Genomic DNA, 20950 nt, shown 5'->3' with positions numbered 1-20950 from the left:
CATTGTTAGAGTCTGTTGGACAGAGAGGACCAGTGTCTGTCTCAGGCTTGAAGTGTACATAGTAGAAATATGTATCTGACTTATTGCTCTAACAAAGGTACAGAGGAAGTTTGCTGCGTCCAGGCATTCCTCCAACATTCCTGGTGCTTTTTTGCATAAATAATACTGTCTTCTATGGATAAATGTGATACAGATGTCAGAATGAGCAGAAGATAGCTGGTCTTAACAATAAATACTCGGCAAATAAAGGAGAACTTCGAGTTTATCTGCCAAAACACAGGTGTATTTGACTGCATCAAGTCACCTGCAGGTGGAAAAATCCCTAAGGATGAGACAGTGTCCCCAAAACACACAGGTGGTCAGCTTTGAATACTTGTCCAACTAGATACTAAATCTTTATTTACATTAGTCAATCAAAAATTTTCTACCACGCCCCTAACCTTCCTCTCTAAAAATACAGTGTGCTAATAGATTGTTTGCCTGTTGGCTCTTTGGTCAGATTCTCCATTCATACCGAGTTCTGTTCTATATTGCAGGAAAAGTTCATTTTTCCAAGAGCTTGTCCATTTTCATTTACGCCCTGATGTGTACCTGTTGTTGTCTCACAGTAGCTATCTGTGGGATAAGAGGAAAAACAGCACATATAAAGCATATGTTAAAAAGCATAAAAATCTATTAATGGAAGGAGCCAAAATCCATTCAGCATAAATGAACCCAGGCATACAATGACCAGATGAATTTAACTGAAAGATCCAAGTAAAGGGGAGCTCTATTTTCTTTATAAATTTAACAAGATGAGTTAGTAGGAAAAGAGCTGACTCGTATCAATATCTCCCAAATGCCACAACTTGGGGTAGGAGCCAAGAATGGGATTTCTAAAAAATTTGTTTTAATAACTTAATAGTTACCTCTTTACTCCTTACTTGTTTTTCAAAATATCTATTTAAAATATAATATTAGATATGAGTACACACAGTAAGTAGAGAGTAGAAATCTATAGTGCTGGAGGTGTAACAAATAGCTTATCTCTTTATCTGTCATTCATGGAGTAAAGTTTGATCTCCAATTAGCATTATTGAAAGAGTAGCCAAAGAACCTGAGAGAGGGTTGGAAACTACAAGCAAAGTAACTTAAAGTTCTGGAGAAATTACCAAAAAATATTTATTGTTTATTTGGGAGATAACCTTAGTCAGTTACTGGATTCCCTTTGATTTATCCACTGTAATTTTGGGCATAAGATTGATATAGCGTATTTAGTAGTTGCTCCAGGTATTACCGTATACGTGTAAGGAAAACTTACTGCAGTATACCCGTATTGACTGACATTTTACCAGTTCAACCAGTACAAACCTTACCTTCCTTCATACAACTTTACACTCCCCATTTATAACATAATTTGCTTAAATATTTCCTCTCCCTGCATTGAGAAATTCACCATAGTATGTTATAATTTTTGCTTCTGCAAAACTGGAGACTTTGTGAAGAGAAGAGTTTAGGGCTGTTTCTCCAAGGCAGGATCCGAGGCATAAAACCCAAGGATTCTCCCCAAATAGTTTGGGCTGAAGACATTCAGAGGGACGAAGCCTCAATCATGACTGAAATGGAATTTTTACCTCCCTATGCCGTTGGTTCTGGGACCAGATTAATCAATAATTTTATTTAGAAAAAAATAAATAATGTGACTTCTATTGCACCTAATTGGGAGAATTGTAACTTTATATTCAATTCAAAATTAAGTTTACAATACTAAAATTACTTTTAAATATATTACATAATTTACAGATTTTATGTAATTTTAATGATTTGACAGAACTATTAATTCACTTTTGTAATATCTGCACAGCTCACAATGCCCCTTGGCTACTCTAAACTTCTCCCTGCTCCACGTCGGGTCCACTATTAGTTTTCTTGAACGTGATATTTTCCACCCTCTCAGACAGTGTTCCTCAAACTTGGCTGCTCATTAGACCCACATGAGTAACTTAAAAATACTGATGCCCTAGCTCCAACCCCGCCCCACCCCCAGATGAAAATTTAATTGGACACAGTAGTTTCTAAAACTCCTTTGATACATCTAAGGTACTGCCAAGCTTCCTTACTGGCACATGCTCTGACTTGAGGTAATCGGTACTCTCAGGGAATCTAATCTAGAATGAGAGAAAATTGCTGTATTATTTTGGCAGGCGGGGGGCTGGGTATTATGCTCCGGAATAATAGAGGAGTCAAGAGATTAACAAGAGAAACAAATGCACTTATAGTGAGAGGAGAAAGACTCAGAGGCACTGAGAGAAGCAGAAAGGTGGAGATAGTAGAGGGTCGCTGGTCCCAGGGGGAGCTGACTACATTTCTGACTTATGTGCCTCTCTATCTCCATAACCAAATTCTTTTGGTGTTTGACTTCAAAGGGATTTGTTTTTGTTATATCCAACCAGAGGAGTCCCAACTGATCTAATACCTTAACTCAAAATCTCCAGCTTATTAACCTCTAAATGTAAATGATGTTGCCGCTACAAGGGTCGCTCATTACCTAATGCACTTCCTTGGCATTTAGGAATTTATGTTCAGTGTCTGAATCATTTTAGGTAATTATTTACCCTGGATACATAGATGTGGGGTGATAAATACATCTATTCTCAATATTCTGACTATATTAGGAATTTACTGTTTGTTAATAATTTGGCAGCTACTTACCATAGAACAAGTTTGTGAGCGTTGGTAAAAGAGCTGTGATTGAAACAAATGAAAAATAACATGAAAAACAAAAACAAAAAAAAAACTCCAGTAGTATTGTGTTTCAACTAGGGGAAAATGCATCCATGCCTTTGTCAATCCATACAGACTTGTCTGACTCCCCAAATATCTTGTATTATTCTCTAGAAAGTGAATGTACAATGTGGGTCACTAGATCGTTATGACTTAGTGGGAAGGTGTCTAAGTTAACAACAGCATCTCCGTACCAGCAGTATGTTCACTACAGAGTAGAAGACTCTCAATGAATCTTTTCTTGCTGAAAGTAAGATCTGATTCCAACAGAATAAGCTCCTCTGGTAAAGCAGTTATGTTTCGATTTCAGTCATTACAACATCTAGCACAGTGCTTTGTGCAGAATAGAGGCTTTATTAATGAATCTGTTTAAATGAATAAATGAGGATCAATTCAGCTTTTATATACCAGTACATATTAAAGATAAATGTTAGCACCAAGCCTACACATGAGGAAAAGTGATATTTTTACAATGCCATTTACAAGACATTTTATTCTATTAACATCTCCACTTCCCATATTTAAAAAATGCAATTCATATAACTTTTATTTATAAGTTACTTCCCTCTAGTAATAAATAGCTTTTGTGCGGATTGTAAATTTGCTAGTCCGAATGAAAATACATTGGGAAAATCTTAAATTATCACCAAACTCCACTAACATCCAGAGACTGTATGCTGCTCTAGTACAAGTCTTACTGATATAAATACATGGTGACAGAAGACAAAAATGTGATTGTGATGGTCGCATAAACATTTTGGGTGTTTATTATGTAAAGATCATAATTTGTTAATTTATTAAAATAACTTCTTTAGACAGGAAAAAATATTCACTTTCCATTCTCTTGGAAGTGTTTAGAATATTCACAGAGATAGCAACCCAATATTTCTTAAATGCTGCATTTTGTATTGATTAAAGTGTTTATATATTATTAAGTGACATTGTAATTTCAAAGTTTCTAAAGGCATTTTTCCAGTGATAAAGATCAAAAGCAAAACACTGAGTTAGAGTTACAAATATACACTCATAGATATGGGAATAATATATTTTGTTCCATCAACACATCTACTTTACATTATTCAGCACAAAGCTTTTTGAAATAAGAATCATGGGAATATAAGAATATAAAGAAAAAAGGTACAAATAACAGCTTCATAAACTGAGAAATGTACATAAATAAATCATGTATATGTGGGCAGTTTGCTTAGCTGGCAAGAAACAAAATATGGAAAATCTGCTTGTTAAACAATAACTACAGAGTGTGCTTTTATGATGTTTTTCACCACAGTAATTCATATTAGAGATAGAAGCAGTTGCATGTTAAATAAAATCATTGAGCATTGTTCCCTCACATTGCAAAGAGCTGACTTATGTTGTTTTTAGATGCCTCCCATTAGAAAGTAAATATTCCTTCAATGCTATGCATTTCACAAAATTTAATAAAGACAAACTGTAAATAAAGTCACAGGGAGATTTCAGACAGTTTTATTAGGAGATTGTTGAAAAGAAAGAGAAAATTAAATACAATAACAGTAAACGTGGTTCTCACATTGAAACCAGACTCAAAGAACTAGGCTACCATAGAAAATTTTCCAATTCTTGCATTATGATGTAAAAACAGATTTTTGTACAGATTTTGTACAACAAAATTCGTAATAACCTTTTATCATTTTTAGAAAACTTTAAATATATAGATAAAAATAGACACTTTTCATAGGTCCTACATGAAGATGAGTATGTTCTGTTCCAAGGGCTTGCATAGAGCGCAACTGTGGTTATAATATAGAACAGCTAGACATTAATATTTTTTAGGGTTACAAAAACATGGAAACCATAAAATGAGCACAATTTTACTTGTTTATACCAAAAACAAATTTCAAACCCAACCTGTATAACTAAAAAAGGGAGGAAAAATTTAAGTTACAGACTTAAAATAACATTTCATGAATGGTAATATTTACACCAATGTTAGTAAGATTCTCTCTTAACATAGAGCTGATAGCTTTTTTCTTTAGTCCTTGCTAAAATTTCCTTTTATGTCAAACCAAATTCTGCATTCTCAAATGTCTTAAAAGTATGTATTTTAAAACTATATAACCTACTTAACAGGTGACTCTATGCAAGGAGCAGAGCAATGGTGATTCTATTACATATGTAACTTGTAGGCTTTTTAGAAAATTGTTCAAAAATGTATGATTCAAAAGCTTGCCACAAGTCCCTCCAATTTTAAGTGTTGTAATCCTTTAAAGACTGCATATAGGAAAAAACAAGAAATAGATACAACTAGGATTAGAATCTCTTGTGTTCAGACAACAAGAGATGATTAATGGAAGAACTATGCTTAGAAAACCAAGTTTCTACAAAGCATTTACTAACAGTATTTTAAATAAAAATATTGCTCCCTTTTAAGCAAGCTAAAATAGGAACTGTATATATAACCTTTTTATTATATTAAAAATGGACTTAGTTGGTTAATAGTGAGCTACATAAAAGAAGTGTGTTCCAGTATTGCAAGGAAGACCTAAAAACTATAAAAGCTTAGTGCCAGAGTATCTATGTTTCTCTTAACCCAATAATTAATACCCAATTCAAACTCTTTAAACATTTTAAGCTAGTCTTCTTGGACATTTAATATTTTGCTGTTTATGGTAATAAATAATGTTATGATCATAAAATTTTAAGATGACAGCAAAATCATAAACTGTACAGCAACTGTACTGATTTATATTATCAGTCTTTAAAGATGTAACTCCAGATATGCAAAAACAAACAGAAGTGACTTCAGCATGTAATCAGCACTGTTTGCAGCTTTACTTCCAGTTATCTGCACAAAGTGAAAACACAGACGTAACTTTCAAAAAGACAGTGAAAATAACACGTAGGCACCCTTCCCTCTGACCAGGGTGGGAAGCACGACACATTTTAACTTTATCACTCAGCGCTACATGGTGTGGGACTGATACATCAAGGGTTTGTTAAGTTTTGTTTTTCAGCAACATTAACATAATATGACGTTAACATATAAAAATATTTCTGGTGTTTCAATTTACTGTTCAGCCACAATCCATTCTCAATAGTGCAGTCTGGGGCACTACCTAAGGTTCAATGTACATATAAAAATGGCTGACACAGAGTTCTGATGTCACCAGGTGCTTAAGATCTCATTCGTTAATACTGTGACTCCAGACAAATATTTACATGCCTGCATGCGTTAAAACCAGAAAGGTGTCTTTCTGACCAACAGGGTGACAAAACATATTTTCTAAAATTTTCATTTTCCTAAATTCTAGTATACTACTGCATACATAATACCTTCCTTGTATGTTTTATGTTCATATACTGTACATGTGACCAACAGTTTGAATAAGAAGCATCATTATCATTTTTAAGTCTATATACCCCTACCAGTGTGGAATGAAAACATGTTACATTTATTTTTTTGTTTATTTTTTAAAAGAAAAACGACCTTCAGTGAAACATTTTGGCTTATATGCAATGCTTCTTTTCAGATACGCAAAACGTTATTTCATTGGGTTGTTGTCAACATCCATTTGTTGGTCTTTTGGAAAGTATTTGAAAAAACATCTTCAGGAGAAAACCCACAATTAGAGAGTTTAAAATCGAATGTAACAGAATATCACTCTTTACTGTATTGATTTTTAAGGAATCCTCTATGCCTCCTACAAGTTCATTTCCAACTGTTCTTGTTGGTTTCTGGAGGACATAATTCTGTAAGTCTGGGTGACCATTGCTACAAGAGTCTCTTGATGTGCTCAGATACAGAATTTTCAGAAGAGGAAAAGGGTTCATTCCATTAGAAAAAGCAAAGCTAGGTCTGTACAGACCTGCCTTTAACTCTGTATACAAGTGTCCAGCAGCAAAGTTGCAGTTATTTATTTTAAGAAGTTTGAACCTTGTACATTTACAAACATTCTCAGGTCTCTGGTATAAACCACAGGTGAAAATCAATGGAGAAACCTCTTTTTTTTTTCTTTTTTTGTAGAATACTTAAACTTCTAAAGAACATTAATACACAAAATTGAGGAAGTTCCCTTAAATGGACTTTATTTTTTTCTGAGCTTTCCAATGATGAATGTCTGACTGCAAAGTTCTTTACTATAACATGGATTTCTTCAACAGGTAAGATTCAGTACATGACAGTAGTTTTCAAATACAGTCTTCCATCTAAAAATAAACAATAAAAATAATTAATGACATGACATTTGGGAAACAATTGTGAATATAAAAATTACACAGGATGATATAAAATGTGTGGGTTTTAGTCTCTCTTCACTTGATTAAGAAGTAAGATTTTCCATATAGTCTCAAAGTTAGTTTCATAATTACATGAAGTTTACGTGATAAAACAGAATAGAGCATTTCTAGTTCTCATAAATATATATTTGCTATTTTGATATCAGTTGCCAAGCACTCAGAAAATAGATAAGAGTATGTGTGTGTGTTTTATTGATATGCAAAGCGAGTTGATTTCTGTTGAATGACAATTACTTCCTTCAAGCTTGCAGAACTAAATTTTCTCTGGATGCATTCAGGCGAATCTTCATCACGAAAGACCAAATTTCCATCCTACTCCTCAGCAGTGTTGCTAAATATACCATGCAATGTACTATTGTGCAAATTTGTTGCTATTTATATGAAAGCCACCTAGCTTATTTCATCACTATCAATGAACTATAACCTTTCCCCTTGACATGAGATTAACCAAACAATTAAATGTTGAGATGGAAATATATTACTTAACTTTCACCAATCGAGAAACACACAGTTATGCAAAAAAGAAAAGCAAATATTGAACATATACAATAAATGTATTTTAATGAATAAAAAATAAGAAATTAAAAATCCAGAGGAAAAGGAAACTAAACATAAGCCTGTATTTCAATGTCACAATCTTTAGACTGCCTCCTTTGTGGTGTGGTCTAAACTTTAGATATATTTGTATAAAATGTCTACATTTCAAGTTTTAAAACCTGCAGTAGAGAGTAGTCAAAAAGGAAAAATTTCTAAACATTTACAAAATGCATATTGCCATGTAAAAGTCTGCGAACTAGTAGGTTGAAGAATTAAAAAATAACTTAAATTCAAGAAACAGAATAGGGAGTCTAATATTTGCAGATCCCACCTTCAACGTTAAGGTAATTGAGTGCTTTTCCTTACTCTGTTGTAGATATAGTAATTAGCATGGATGTTAAAATCAGTATTAAACCATTTTTTCATTTTATAGAAATATTGGTGTGCCCAAATTTATATTCCTATCACATGTCTTATCCTACCCTAATTTTTATGGTTGGAATATTAACTCCAGAATGTCATAGAACTCTGTTTTGCTTATTGATGTGCCCTAAATATCTAGTACGTATTCGATAAACATGTGCTGAATAAATGAATGAGAGTTTCATGTGATTATTGAAATATATATATTTAACTTACTGTTCTGTTAACATCCCAAATCCACACCTGTCCTCAATAACATGGGCTGGGATATCCCTGATGTTAGTCTCATACTGGCTAAATTCTAATAAGGTGTGTTAAGTATTAATTGCTTCTCTAAAAATAATCTACTTCAACATTCACTGAAAGTCTGTGGATATCCTTAGCGTTCCAGTTTGATAATCACATCAGAGCTTTTCTCAATATAAAAAATATCTAATAATCACAATGAAAAGCTGTTCCCTTAAATAGCATACATTTTTGAATAGAAGATATAATCTAAGATTCACCAATGAAAATATATTACTCTAACTAAATTCTACTTTTGAATGATGACTTAAATGCATGCAAAACCTATGCTGAATAATCACCCTAGAAATGTGGTCTAAAAATATTACTTCCTTGGTCCCAAACAATAGTCTTTCAGGGATGCTAAATATTACTATAACTCAGCAGTAGCTATAACATTCAATAAAGATAGCTTCTAAATCAAGATTTAAACAAATATCAATATCAAAGTCATATAATTTTGACAAAATATCTAGATAAAGACATGACAGTATCATATTAAAATGCTATGTAATATTTATTGTTTTGCATGGGGGACATGGCCTGATTTATTTATTTTTGTTTGCTTGGCTTGATTGCCCCTACCTGTGGGACAAACCTATGATTTTCTTATATTATATAAATAAATTAATATATAACTATTTCTGGTTTCAGCTTAGCAGGAGTTTTAATTATTCACTTTGTAAATAAACCTAATAAATTTGACATTATAATAATAAACAAACTAAAGTCAGTCTTTCATGAACTTAGTATCACAGTGCTAAAAATTGGACCTTCTTATGATGATTATTTTGATCCTAATGACTTTTAATACATAGAGCAATGTGCTTTTTTTTAAATCTAGAAATAGAAAGTATATAAGTAACCAAAGAGGTAGAGTGCTGATACATTTTACAAAAATTTTAAATTCTTAATCCTTAGTTAATTTACCTCTACTTCTCTCTTCTCTCAATGGTCTCATTATTTCTATTGTGTATTCAATTACGTTAAGAGTATAATTTTCATTCTTAGTTTAAAAAAATAGGCAAGATTTTCCAGGATTAGAGATAAAGAAATATTCTCAACTTCTTCAAAATTCAAATTCCATTAAGTGAGGTCCTTCACTGTATCTGTGAAAAGTAATAATTTGCTCAAAATTAACATTTCAGTGCTTACTATGGAGTTTTAAAATCTTGTACATTAAAAAATGAAGTCTTGAAAAATAGTTTTATAACCTTCTGTGATGTCTATAGCATATTAGGTAGAACAAATCTAATAGTAAAAAGTGGATATGTAAAAATAATTTATTCTATATGAATAATTGTTTTAAAAGATTCATTAGCCAAATTCACCATGGTCTACCAGGTGCTATGTAGTTTAGTATTAATTTCCCTCTCTAATCTTATCTATTACCATTTTCCCCTTACTCAATGACCCTGGCTCTCTGAGTTCTACAGCACATCAAGCTCTGTGCTGCATTGGAGTATTCAGGCCTAGTTTTCCCTTTAGTAGCCAAGAACGTAAGTACCTCCTCCTTCCCTAGTTAATTTCCCGCTCTTTTTTAATTATACTTGTCTAAATAGAGCGCTCCTATTTATTCTCCGATGCAAGCAGCCCAAGAATTCACTCCACAGCATTTGTCTCACTTTAAAGATACCTATGGGAGTCTCCTGCACTGTGAGACTCGCTAAAGCAGCAGCCATCTCTCTTTCCCTGTTAGTATCAGGATGTGAATGCTTTAGCGTGACTCTTTCTTCAGAAGTTTTAATGGAGTCTCCAAAGCTAATCATCTTTCAAAGAAATATATTAATCAATATGATTATGTAATAAAAATAATTATCTGTAGCATGTTAAAAATTTTAAGGTCTATGGGAATCTAAAACTTTAAATAAGACCAAATTCATTTAAAAATATAACAGTAGTAATTAATTTATAGGCATATTTACCATACATCATATATGAAACACTTTTATAGAAATTATATTTGTGTACTCAGTGTTTGATCTATAGTAATTCCACTTTTCATAAGTGTCTCTTTAGATTTTTGACTAATGTTCCTAACAGAAAGACAAATGCATCAAGCATTTGAAGACTCCAGTTATAAAATAAATCCTACCTGCTAAAATTAAGGCACTTCTATGATTAAATAACACTTAGACATCAGAGATTATCTGCCTCAGAATTAACTGGAAACAGAAATAGGCCAGGCATGAACAGATGCTAGAAGAGTGATTCTCTCTTCCTTTGTCCATAGAGCCTAACTTTTAAAGCAATTCTACTTTATAATTTTGTCATCTTTATTGACACATAGTTATGCATAATGCAAAATATTTGAGAAGAAAGTTTTAACTAATATTATTCCAGAGTAGTGATAGTATTGGTTCTGCACCCGATGGCAAAGAGCCACATATGGACGTACTCACAGGGCTAAAAACAGGCCTCTCCATTATGGGAACTATCTCAGGCTTCTGATAAATCACCTGAGTGAAAGGTAAATGGCAAGGGTGCTAGGAGGGATACGTATATGGGCCCATAATTCAAACTGTGCCATGTTTTTACAGCATATAATAATGGTTTCAATACTTTCTCCCTCCGTAACTGTTCAACAGCAAGCAAAACCCAGAAAAAAAAAAACAAGCTGCTGGATGGAGATTATTGAAATCCTTGCAGTGCTTCCATGGCTAGGACTTCAGTTTTGTTAGCATCTGGACTCTCAGAGGGCTCATTCGTATGCTTTGCTTTAAGGCCCACCCTTCGCACATTATACTTTTTCTAACTAGACTATCTTAAACCTACTCACTATTTTCTATGTTGTTTTTATTTCTACATTCATTGGCCAAAGAAAAATATTTTTCCTCTTTGTTCCTAATGCTGGGCCAGGTTTACCAAGCAATTATTCCTTGATATTTCAAATGGATGAAAACTTTTCTTTAAGATCGAGTAAACTGAAAATAAAGACAATGATGATTATTATCCACGTGGCTAATTTATAGATTTTAAATCTAAACCCAATAAAACAGGTATCCCTAGTGCCTTTTATAAAAGCTATGAAGGCTCAAAGGGGCTAAGTATCTCGCACATTTTCACAGAACTAGCAAATGAAAGTGCAGTGATTTGATATTTATGTGAATCTAAATTTCATGTCTATTCTACTGTATCGTTTTTTTCTAAAAAGCAGTGGGGCTGTCACTGGAGGAATGTCTCTGCATCTGACTTGCAGAGGTGAGGAACTGGCTCTTATACACCTCAGTCCCTCAGTGTCACTGTTACAGAGCAGGTCCCCCAAAATCCCCAGAGCCTGTGGCTGGGAGATGGGGGAAGACGATAGCTTTCAAGATGCCTTTGCATATCTATGGCTGGTAGCTAGTGTCTTAGTTATGCAAATGGCGTTGGTTCTTCTAAGGCCCCAAGGAGATGGGAGGGGTCTTGACCACAGAATGGTGAGGAAAGAACATATGGGGCCTGCACAAAGTTCTGTGAATGTTCAGAACTGGTTACCACATCCACTGCATGACAGGCCACGGTCAGGAATTTAAACATAAGGCGGCATCCATTTTGGAGAAAGAGATCCACACAGTTTGCAAGGATGTAGGATAGGACCGTGCGGCTTTCAAAGGGAAGGGAGAACTCCATGCAGTTTACAAGGAGACTGGAAACTCCACGTGGTTCTGAATTAAGAGCTGGAGAGCACTGCAATACGGGAAAAAACCTCCCCAATCAGGATCGAATGATTGGGAACTGTTGGTAATACTGCACTGTGTCTGGGAAGTAGGAAACTGTATCTCTGACTTTTCTAAAACTAGTCTGGTTTGGCAGGGGAAGGCAGAACTATGTGTTTGTGGGTGTTTTAAAGAAAATAAGACGTAATGGCAGAAATCAACCAATCATCTAAATCTGTATAACCTTTAAATAAACAATTCTTTTTCTTTTCATCAAACTCTGGTATTGAGAGTTATGCTTCTGGTGACGGGCAATTGTGCCCCTCATAACTGAACAGCCCGTGGGTTCTGTTTTATCACTGCCTGGCTGCTTCTGTTCCTCGGGGTCCTCCCACAGACAGGGGCTTCCTTTTAGTATGCAGAGCTTCAGTTGAATAACTTGAAATCAGAACCAGAATTCCTATAGTTTCGTTTTAAAGAAAATATCTTCCTTTGACACAATAATTATTTGCTTTTGTATGGCAGGCTGATATGATAGAAGAATCAAGTTATACTTTGTGCATGGGAGTACTTAATTAAAAAGTCTGTTCTAATTAAAAGCTTGTGGGAGTAGGGATTGAGTGAGACTATTTAAATTACAAATTCCTAATAGTTCCAGAATTCATTGTAATTTGATGCTTACAGCTATAATTTGGTGTATAAGAAACTATCCAGATCATTGAATAGTTTATTGCAGGTGCAAATATTTGTATGCTGTTTATTGTTATTATGCAGTTTAAATCTATAGGTAATGGGTTGAAGGAAACATTTAAATTTCTTGTAAAAATGGGTCCCATATTTAATATCAAAGTTGAAACCATCAGCTCAGACCATTAGATATATGGATTCTATGTTATTTACTTGTTGTGGCTAAAAAAGGAGAAATGGGGAATATAACACATAATTCCAGTTTTTTTTTTAATGTTTTGATTTAGTATATTTGTAGGTATTATTATATATAGTTATTGTTAATGTATAATATATATGAACATATCTAGAGTTTTGCTTTTATTCCACAGCTTGATCATTTATTTTAAAAACTAATAAAATGTATTCAATAACAATCACATTACACAACAAGATTTTATATGAGAAGATGGCATAAATATTAGACAATTTCAAATTGCCTAGTTGGGTGACACTAGAAATACAATTACTTCATTATGTCAAAAATATGTGAAATCATTAATAAGGAAGTATGCTAGTGAAAGATATCATGCAATATGCAAATAGATAAATATTCCAATTTTGAATACAACAGCCCTGCAAGGACCTTTTATATATCTTTTGCACAAAGGGCTTAATTACATTTCCTGTTGGAATGCAGCTTTATTTTAAAAATACATCTATTGGTTAAAAACATATCTAGACCATTAGAATTTAATGAAGTTTGCTGCTTTTACAAAACAGCACATTTATGAGCATAGGTCTCCCTACACCATAGCTTAAGGAAATATTAACATACCAGAGGGTAAACATATAAGATCATATTTCTAGAAAGTTTATTATTTACTTAAAATTAGGTTAATATGAAATATAGTAGCTCTGAGCCTCTCTCAACATAATGTCTTAATCATGTGAAATAAGGGAAAGCAAAACAAGTGATGAAAACAAATGTTAATGATTCATGTGATATTTGATAAGACAACGAAAGGAAGTAAAAATAAAAGCAAACAAAGAGGAACAGATGGAAAGAATCTTTGTCAAGTCATAACCCCTCTTCTAAAACCCCCAAAAGAAGAAGTTAATTAAAGAAAATATTGTTCCTTGCTTTTTTTATAATTTTATATTTAGAGTAAGAACATTCTGCTACTGCTAAAGCAATGAAGCAGAGACACAAAGTCTACATTTAATATGAGAAATATTTGAAGAGAGATTGATGTTCAGCAATGGCCTTTTTATAGGAGGATACTAAATAAATAACATTTCTTCTCATGAAACACAGATAATAACAGTGTAAGTGACTTTCCAGAAGTCATATCCAAGAGTGTGTTAAATACAATTAAAAAGTAAAAACTGAATAAGTTGCAACTGAATTTGAATTATATGTAATTTAAGGTTATAACTGCAGAACCTGAGGCTCACAGAGTTGGGGCAAAGTGAGAGAGGACTAGAATCCAGGAATCTTTTGAATGGTTCTTCCGTAAGTATTTGATGCTATTCTAGATAGCAGTACATACTTTGTATAAGAAATACAACAAGGGTATTCTGTCTGTACAATCCAAATATACTAGTACAAGCAGTAAGTAACAAATTATCTAATAGACCAATATGACCCTCAGTGAATTATCAATGGATCAATATGAGCTTACTTGAAATCAGAGTAGATAACATGTTTGTTTACAAGACTAGTATGAAGTAAATATCTTGATTGTGTCTAGTACAAAAGACAAAAAATATAATCAAGAACTTGTTTTATATATTTTTCATTTCTCTTCAGGGAAGAACAGTCTAATTTAAAACACATTCTGAGAACAGAAGATCACCTAAAATTATAGTGTGCAGGTTAAAAGGTAACTATGCTTTTAGACAAAGAGTGAAAGTGAAACCCTGCCCTTTCCATGTGAGGGACTTAGTATCAGACTCTAGGTAAGCACAGGAAGCAAAGAGACATCTGAGCTTCAACAGATGGACAATTTGAAGCCAGCAGAACTAGACTTCAGGTATAGTAGGGCTAGAAGGGGGTCATCGCTGGGCAAGCTGATCTAATCACAACATTGTAAATGGGAAACTAAATAGACAAATCAGTAAGGAAGGCTGAATGTAGAATGCAATGAGAAGACTTTTCATGGTTTTGGTTAATCTTGCCTAGGTTGGAGTTATTTAACAACTCAGCCCTAAGAAAAAAACATTTTTCCCAAATAGCTAGATCAATTTACAGTATCTCAGTTCTTCTGAGAAGTGGCATTCTTGTCAATATCTTAAAAGAGACCTTTTGCCTGGATTTCAGGCTCAACTGTGATGTTGATGCTCTCTGTAGACAAAGAGGAATGTACTACCAAAGGTTAAGATGATCCTGCTTTACTGGGTATTAAAGATCTTTTATTCTGTAATTCAAAAATCTTCCCCAATTGGGGTAAAAATCTGAACCCTGTAGTTCTACGAACTAATATCACTTTAGAACTAAATGTTCTTAAAAACATACCTCCATGACCACAATCAAGCAAAATGATTTTACAAAATCATTATTAACTGTCTACTGTTTATCTAAGCAATAGGGAAAGTTGTGTGCTTAATGTTAAGAAATTATCCCTCTGACAGAACTTTTAGTCATAAACACTGAGCCTACACTCATGCAGACAGGGTTTGGATCCCATACATTGGATTTCTAGAACTTGTGTTGTTACAACCACTTGTCACAGGATTTAAACCCATCTCCCACAAGTTGTCACTACACCAACACTTAGAGGGCATCACCTAGAGAAGTGTATTAAAGTCTGGCTACAATCTCCTTAAGAGCAGGTAATGCCCCAGATGATCTTGTGTATTTCTAGCACTTCAAGCATTGCCTGGAAACTGGCAAGTGATCGATAAAAATATACGGAAGGAACTATCAAAACAAACATAAAAAAATGAGGGGATGATAAATATTATAAGCCTCTAGAAATTATACCTTGAGAAGCACATAACTTCACTTGAATAAGTATATTGGCTTAGACTAACTATGAAGAAACACCAATGCAAAATGAGAAACATTCTATTAGACTGAAGTCTTCAAAAATGTCAATTTTGTAAACTTTTTTTTAACAAGTCAAAGAAATGTTCAGGATCAAAGAGACTAAAAAGAAAGGATAACCATATATAATATGTGATCCTAATTTGGATTCAGAAATGCTATAAAAAAGCTATAAAGGACATGCTTAGGTCAAAAGACAAAATTCAAATTCAAAGTCAGATTAAATAAAACTACTGTATCAGTAAAATATTTACTGAGCTGTTAAATATACTGTGTTTATGTATAAGAGTACTTTTTCTTTTTTTTTTTTTGTAAATACTCTGAAGTATGTATGGTAAATATAACAGGTAAAGGACTGGGATTTTTACATCCTACTATCAAATAATTTAGAAAATATAATGCAGATATAGAAGATTATGAAGTACATGGGAGCAAAATAATAGTAATAAATGTATCTTGTTAAATTAAATATAAAACTTTTTATACCTTTTTGAACTTCTATAAATATTTTTCAAATTCAAATTTAAAACACAAAATAGTTTCCCTAAGTGAAATAAAAATTAAATACATCACCAATACCAGATATTTATTAGTGAAGATTAACACCCTTCACTATCTACATATACTGTTTTACTGATTAAATGGGCAATATTCTCATGGTAAATATGTTTTCTGCTTCACAAGGCCTTTAAGAAGTCCTATTCAAGTACTGGATAGTAAGAAGATGCTTAGTGATTTTCTTAATACAATTCTTCAGAAAAAAACAAGTTCAGATTTAAGGAACTTACTGAACTGAGAGTGTGGATATAAGCTAAATTATGGTCTATTGGTCTATTATGTTCTAATGGTAAACTTACAGTTTTAAAATTTATGAAGTTTGCGTAACTGTATTACCAGTTAGTTAAGACTGTGTATGCTAATGTGAATTTTTTGGTATAAGGAAATTACTGTCTGTTTAACCGTTTGAAGGAAAAACAAAAAAGAAGAGCACAAACCTGTTTAAAAGCTTTGTTTTTGTAAATAAATAAAAAATTATATTGCTGGTAGGTCTGCTTTGGTAAACTGTGTGTGTGTGTGTTCTAATTAAGCATTTATTAGTAAGAAGCAAGAAACCATCAGAGTGGTTAATGTACCAGCAAGTGAGAAAGGGGTACTTTGCACTTAGGTTACCTTGTCCTAATTAGAAGGTGAGACCTCCTAACTTCAGCAAAGTGAAGCACGATAAAATCTCATTACTTTCTCCTTTCTTCTATCCATTTCTGGGGGAAAGAAGACTAAGAAACAGAGGTACAAGAAAATAATCCTGTGGAGGCATATCTGAACCTAAGTGATAAGTTAACAACTTATCACCTATGCCAAGTTAAAACAAAGCATAGAAAAAAAAGTGATGCCTTATTTGACAAAACAGATACTACAGACAAGGGAAACACGGACCTTTCAAATCAAGCATGTGTATCTTTCAGAACTATAAGAAAAATAAGTAAAATCCTTGGTGAATGAATTGTTTTCAGAATAAGTGTATATGCTATCTGGAGAAAAACCAAAGGTGGCAATTAGAAGGGCAGTTCTTGTCAGAACCTAGTTATTTTCTTTTACATTTGGAGAAAAAAATCATCATCATTTAAAAAAATATATATAGTATTTTCTATTTTTTTTTATTTTCTATAGCATGACTATACTATATTTGTTTATATTTATTTAGGAAAGTTATATTTATTTAGGAAAGTAATTGTGAGTGAATGAATTTCTAAGTCTCTAGAGCTTTATTAAAAACATTTATACAGTGCTGAACCAAAATGCTGGTCTAGAGTTAAACACCAGACATACTGCAATGCAAGAGCTCAATATTTTTCACTAAATATGGGGATTTTTAACTAAAGAAATGTCATTTTTGCCAGGAATAGCTTTTCTTCATACATTATCGAATGGAATTATCAAATATTATTTAGACAAAGTAGGAGTGAGAACAGTAACATGCTGTAGGAGTATTATATAAGGTAGCCCTCAGTGCATTAAACTTAAAAATTCCACATAGGGATCAGTTCAGAGATGTGCGAAGTTATATTAAAGGGACAGACTACTAAAAATAAAAGTAAAAAAAAGGAAAACGTGTTGACAGAATGACCATATTTAAAGAAAGAATATGAGAATCAGTAGAATGTTTGTCCAGAAATATAGCCCAGAAGAAGCAGAGTTAAACAGGCAAGCTTTGGCAAATGCTCATTAAGTGACCAACCAGACATGAATATGGACATCTGGTCTACTTTTAGAGATATTTCTGAGTCCATAAAATATTTGACATATGATGGCCCCCATTATATCCCATTCTCTCCAGATAACTTGACAATTTTATTTTCCGCATAGCCCTCTGTGGTAGAAACCCTCTAAGATAGCCAGCAATGCTTCCTGTGGTCACATCCTTGTGTGATCCCCATTACCTTTAAGTGTGGGTTGTATCTAGTGACTGCCTTCTATTGAAGGGAATATGACAAAAGCGATAAAAAGTCACTTCGAAGATTCAGTTATAAAAAAATTAAAAAACTGTGACTTTCATCTTGCTGGCAGACACTCTCTGAGTCTTTTCACTTGCTTGATCTGATGAAGCAGGTTACCACATACTGAGTTGCCCCATTGAGAGCCCATGTGGCAAGAAACAAATAATAGCCTCTGGCTCATTGTCAGTGAGCACTGAGGCTCTCAGTCCAACACTCTTGAGGACACGGGGCATGCCATCAGCCGTATGAGCAGGCTTGGAAGTATATCCTGTTTGGTCAGTTCCAGAGATGATTGTAGCCCCTGCCAACAACTTACCGCAGCCTGGGAGAGACCCTGAAGCAGAGGACCTAACTAAGCTATTCCAAGATTCTTCACATACAGGAACTGGGAGGTAATAAATGTTTTACACCATGAAGTTTTGAAGTAGTTTGCTATGCCACAATATATAATTAACACTCCTTCCTTTATAAAAGGGTGTGCCAATCAAGGACATAGGTACATTTTTCAGTTCTTATCGCTTACAGTGCTTTAGTACACCTCAGTTTGCTTTCTTCTGGAAAAGACTGATAACCCAGATTTGGATCATATGAACTCGCCAAGCCTCCTTGTAAGTCCTCCTGGAAGCTTGCATGCATTACAGAGAAACAACAAAACTAGCTTACATGTTTCCCAGTATAATATTTCTTGTCTTACTATATCAAAATAATTTTTGAAGAGCTCATAGATTTGCCACAAATGGAATGTTATTCTAAATCACGTAATATTTTTTCACATTTAAAAATGTTTTGTCTTTTAATATATATATATAGAATATGTACTTTTACTTATACAGAATATATATATATAATATATATCTAGATTCATAACATATTAAATATATATACTTTCAACTTACTATAGCATATCTATCTACATCTATATCTACTATCTATCTATCCATCCTGTACTAAATTACTTGTATTACCTTATGGTACTTTCTTCTACTGGGAATAAAAGATAGGTTTCTCTGGAAGATTGATAATTTTATTTCACATTATATGGTGGCCATCTCAGAAATAATAATAATAATTTTAGTAGTCTAATTCTTATATTAAGCTTCGTTCAGAATAATAATGATTAGGATTGTATTAGATCGCTTGGTGCAATGTGACGAAAATAACCATCCCAGGATATCATGTGCTCCACACTGTTAAAGTTGTTACTATTTCATGAACTACCATTTACCCAAAAAAGAAAAGACAAGGGAAAAACATTCTAGACTTCTCTATTAAAACTATGTAGACAGGTAATATTTTTAAAGGTTTTTATTTTTTATTTTTAAATTATATTTTACTAATCACGTTATTACAGTTGTCTGAATTCAGAAACCAGACAATCTTTTTAAAATCCCTCAGAACCTTTGGTTCTATAGTGGTGACTGGTCAAGTTCAATTTTGGCTAAATCTGGTATCTTGCAGTATTTGAACTTGTTGTTTATTGTACCACATGTTTTGCAATGGAACAGACATAATTCTTTTCAAATTAATTAGAAAACATCAACCAAACAGCCACAAACAATAACAAATGTAAGAGACTAAATGCTTTCTAAAATGGAAAGCAATAGAAAAAGACAAAATATACTATCACAAATATATGCAATGCTAATAGATAACTTTACACTTTACAAATTGTCTCTGTAGAAATAAAGAATTTCAGGAATCATCTGAGCACTCTGGACTTACAATTTACGTTTATTTTAAGTTCCAATTTGTTCTTGACATATATTAAATTTCATGATTGCCAAATTTCTTTAATACAATTAACAAAAATAAACACAAGAACTCTACAAATCAACATTTAAAGTATATCATTATAAATGTGCATATATTTAGAAAGAAGATAAATGCTGATATATGTATATTTCATCCCCGCTGTGAAATTCTGCCCTGGGTCATGGTAACATAGGCCACTATTTCCATTAAAATTAATAGCTTGTGGCTGTGGTTACTGTCAGTATTGCCTTATTTTCCCATCACTAGCAATTGTGATATGAATAAAATTAACTTATGTCACCATGTAGATGATTATTATATCCTGGATGGAGTTTAGTTTCAATAAGTATTATGAATTTAAGGAACTCATCTAGGATTATGCCAAAACTGCTTTATAATAAATCTTTATTTCCCTACCATAGTGCTCTTACTTTTGGGGCTAATTCACAGTTGCACTTGGACAAAAGCAACTCGTTCAACCAAGAATGCCTACTTTATCTTAATGTCCCTGGTACATTTCAGTGGGACAGAATTCAGTTCCGCCTCTTTTTAAGTAACCTTACTTGCAGAGCGTAAGAATATTAACTTACAAGTCTTGGATAATCAGTCTCACCTATTTTCCCATCAGGTCTTTGATAGCATCATGGTGTCTGAATGAATCGTTCACAACCTTAGCTTCTTTCACAGGTTCTTAACAGCCCAGAGCTTGGATGAGAATTCTCTAAATGCTGCAACTCTAACCAGACATTTCATGGCTTTGTTACCAAGTGACTTACATACTGAAAAATCGTGATGCTTGTAAAGCTTAAAGTATAGAGTTGGGCTAGAATTATTTTCGTGTACATACATTTTGTTGTGATAATTCAGCATGCTGTTACATGAGCGTTTGTTCTTTACTTGCCAAGTCTAAAGAATAAGTGTAATTTTTACCTTCATCAAAATAAGAATGCATTACACTGTTCAAATGATTGCAAAGAATATCTATGCATCAGAGGAAAAAGCTCACAGTGAAAGTAAATTATTCTTGCTTTTTTGTTTATGATTCTATTCAATGTAGTTTGATTACT

The 20950-nt window shown here is 33.2% G+C and overlaps 1 protein-coding gene across 1 annotated transcript in view; it reads right to left on the bottom strand.

Moving 5' to 3' along the window:
- Positions 1–4232: 4232 nt before the first annotated feature.
- DACH1 (dachshund family transcription factor 1) overlaps positions 4233–20950 on the bottom strand; it is a 412459-nt gene continuing 395741 nt past the window's right edge. The window contains exon 11 of the mRNA XM_090258266.1: positions 4233–6948. Coding sequence (XP_090114392.1) covers positions 6911–6948 — 38 coding nt within the window. The 3' untranslated portion in view covers positions 4233–6910. The remainder of the gene's footprint in view (positions 6949–20950) is intronic.

Source organism: Furipterus horrens, unplaced genomic scaffold (genome assembly GCF_987537825.1).
Source record: "Furipterus horrens unplaced genomic scaffold, mFurHor1.1.pri manual_scaffold_12, whole genome shotgun sequence".
Lineage (NCBI taxonomy): Eukaryota > Metazoa > Chordata > Mammalia > Chiroptera > Furipteridae > Furipterus > Furipterus horrens.
The sequence above is the reverse complement of the archived record's forward strand: the minus strand, read 5'-3'. Positions and strand labels throughout refer to the sequence as shown.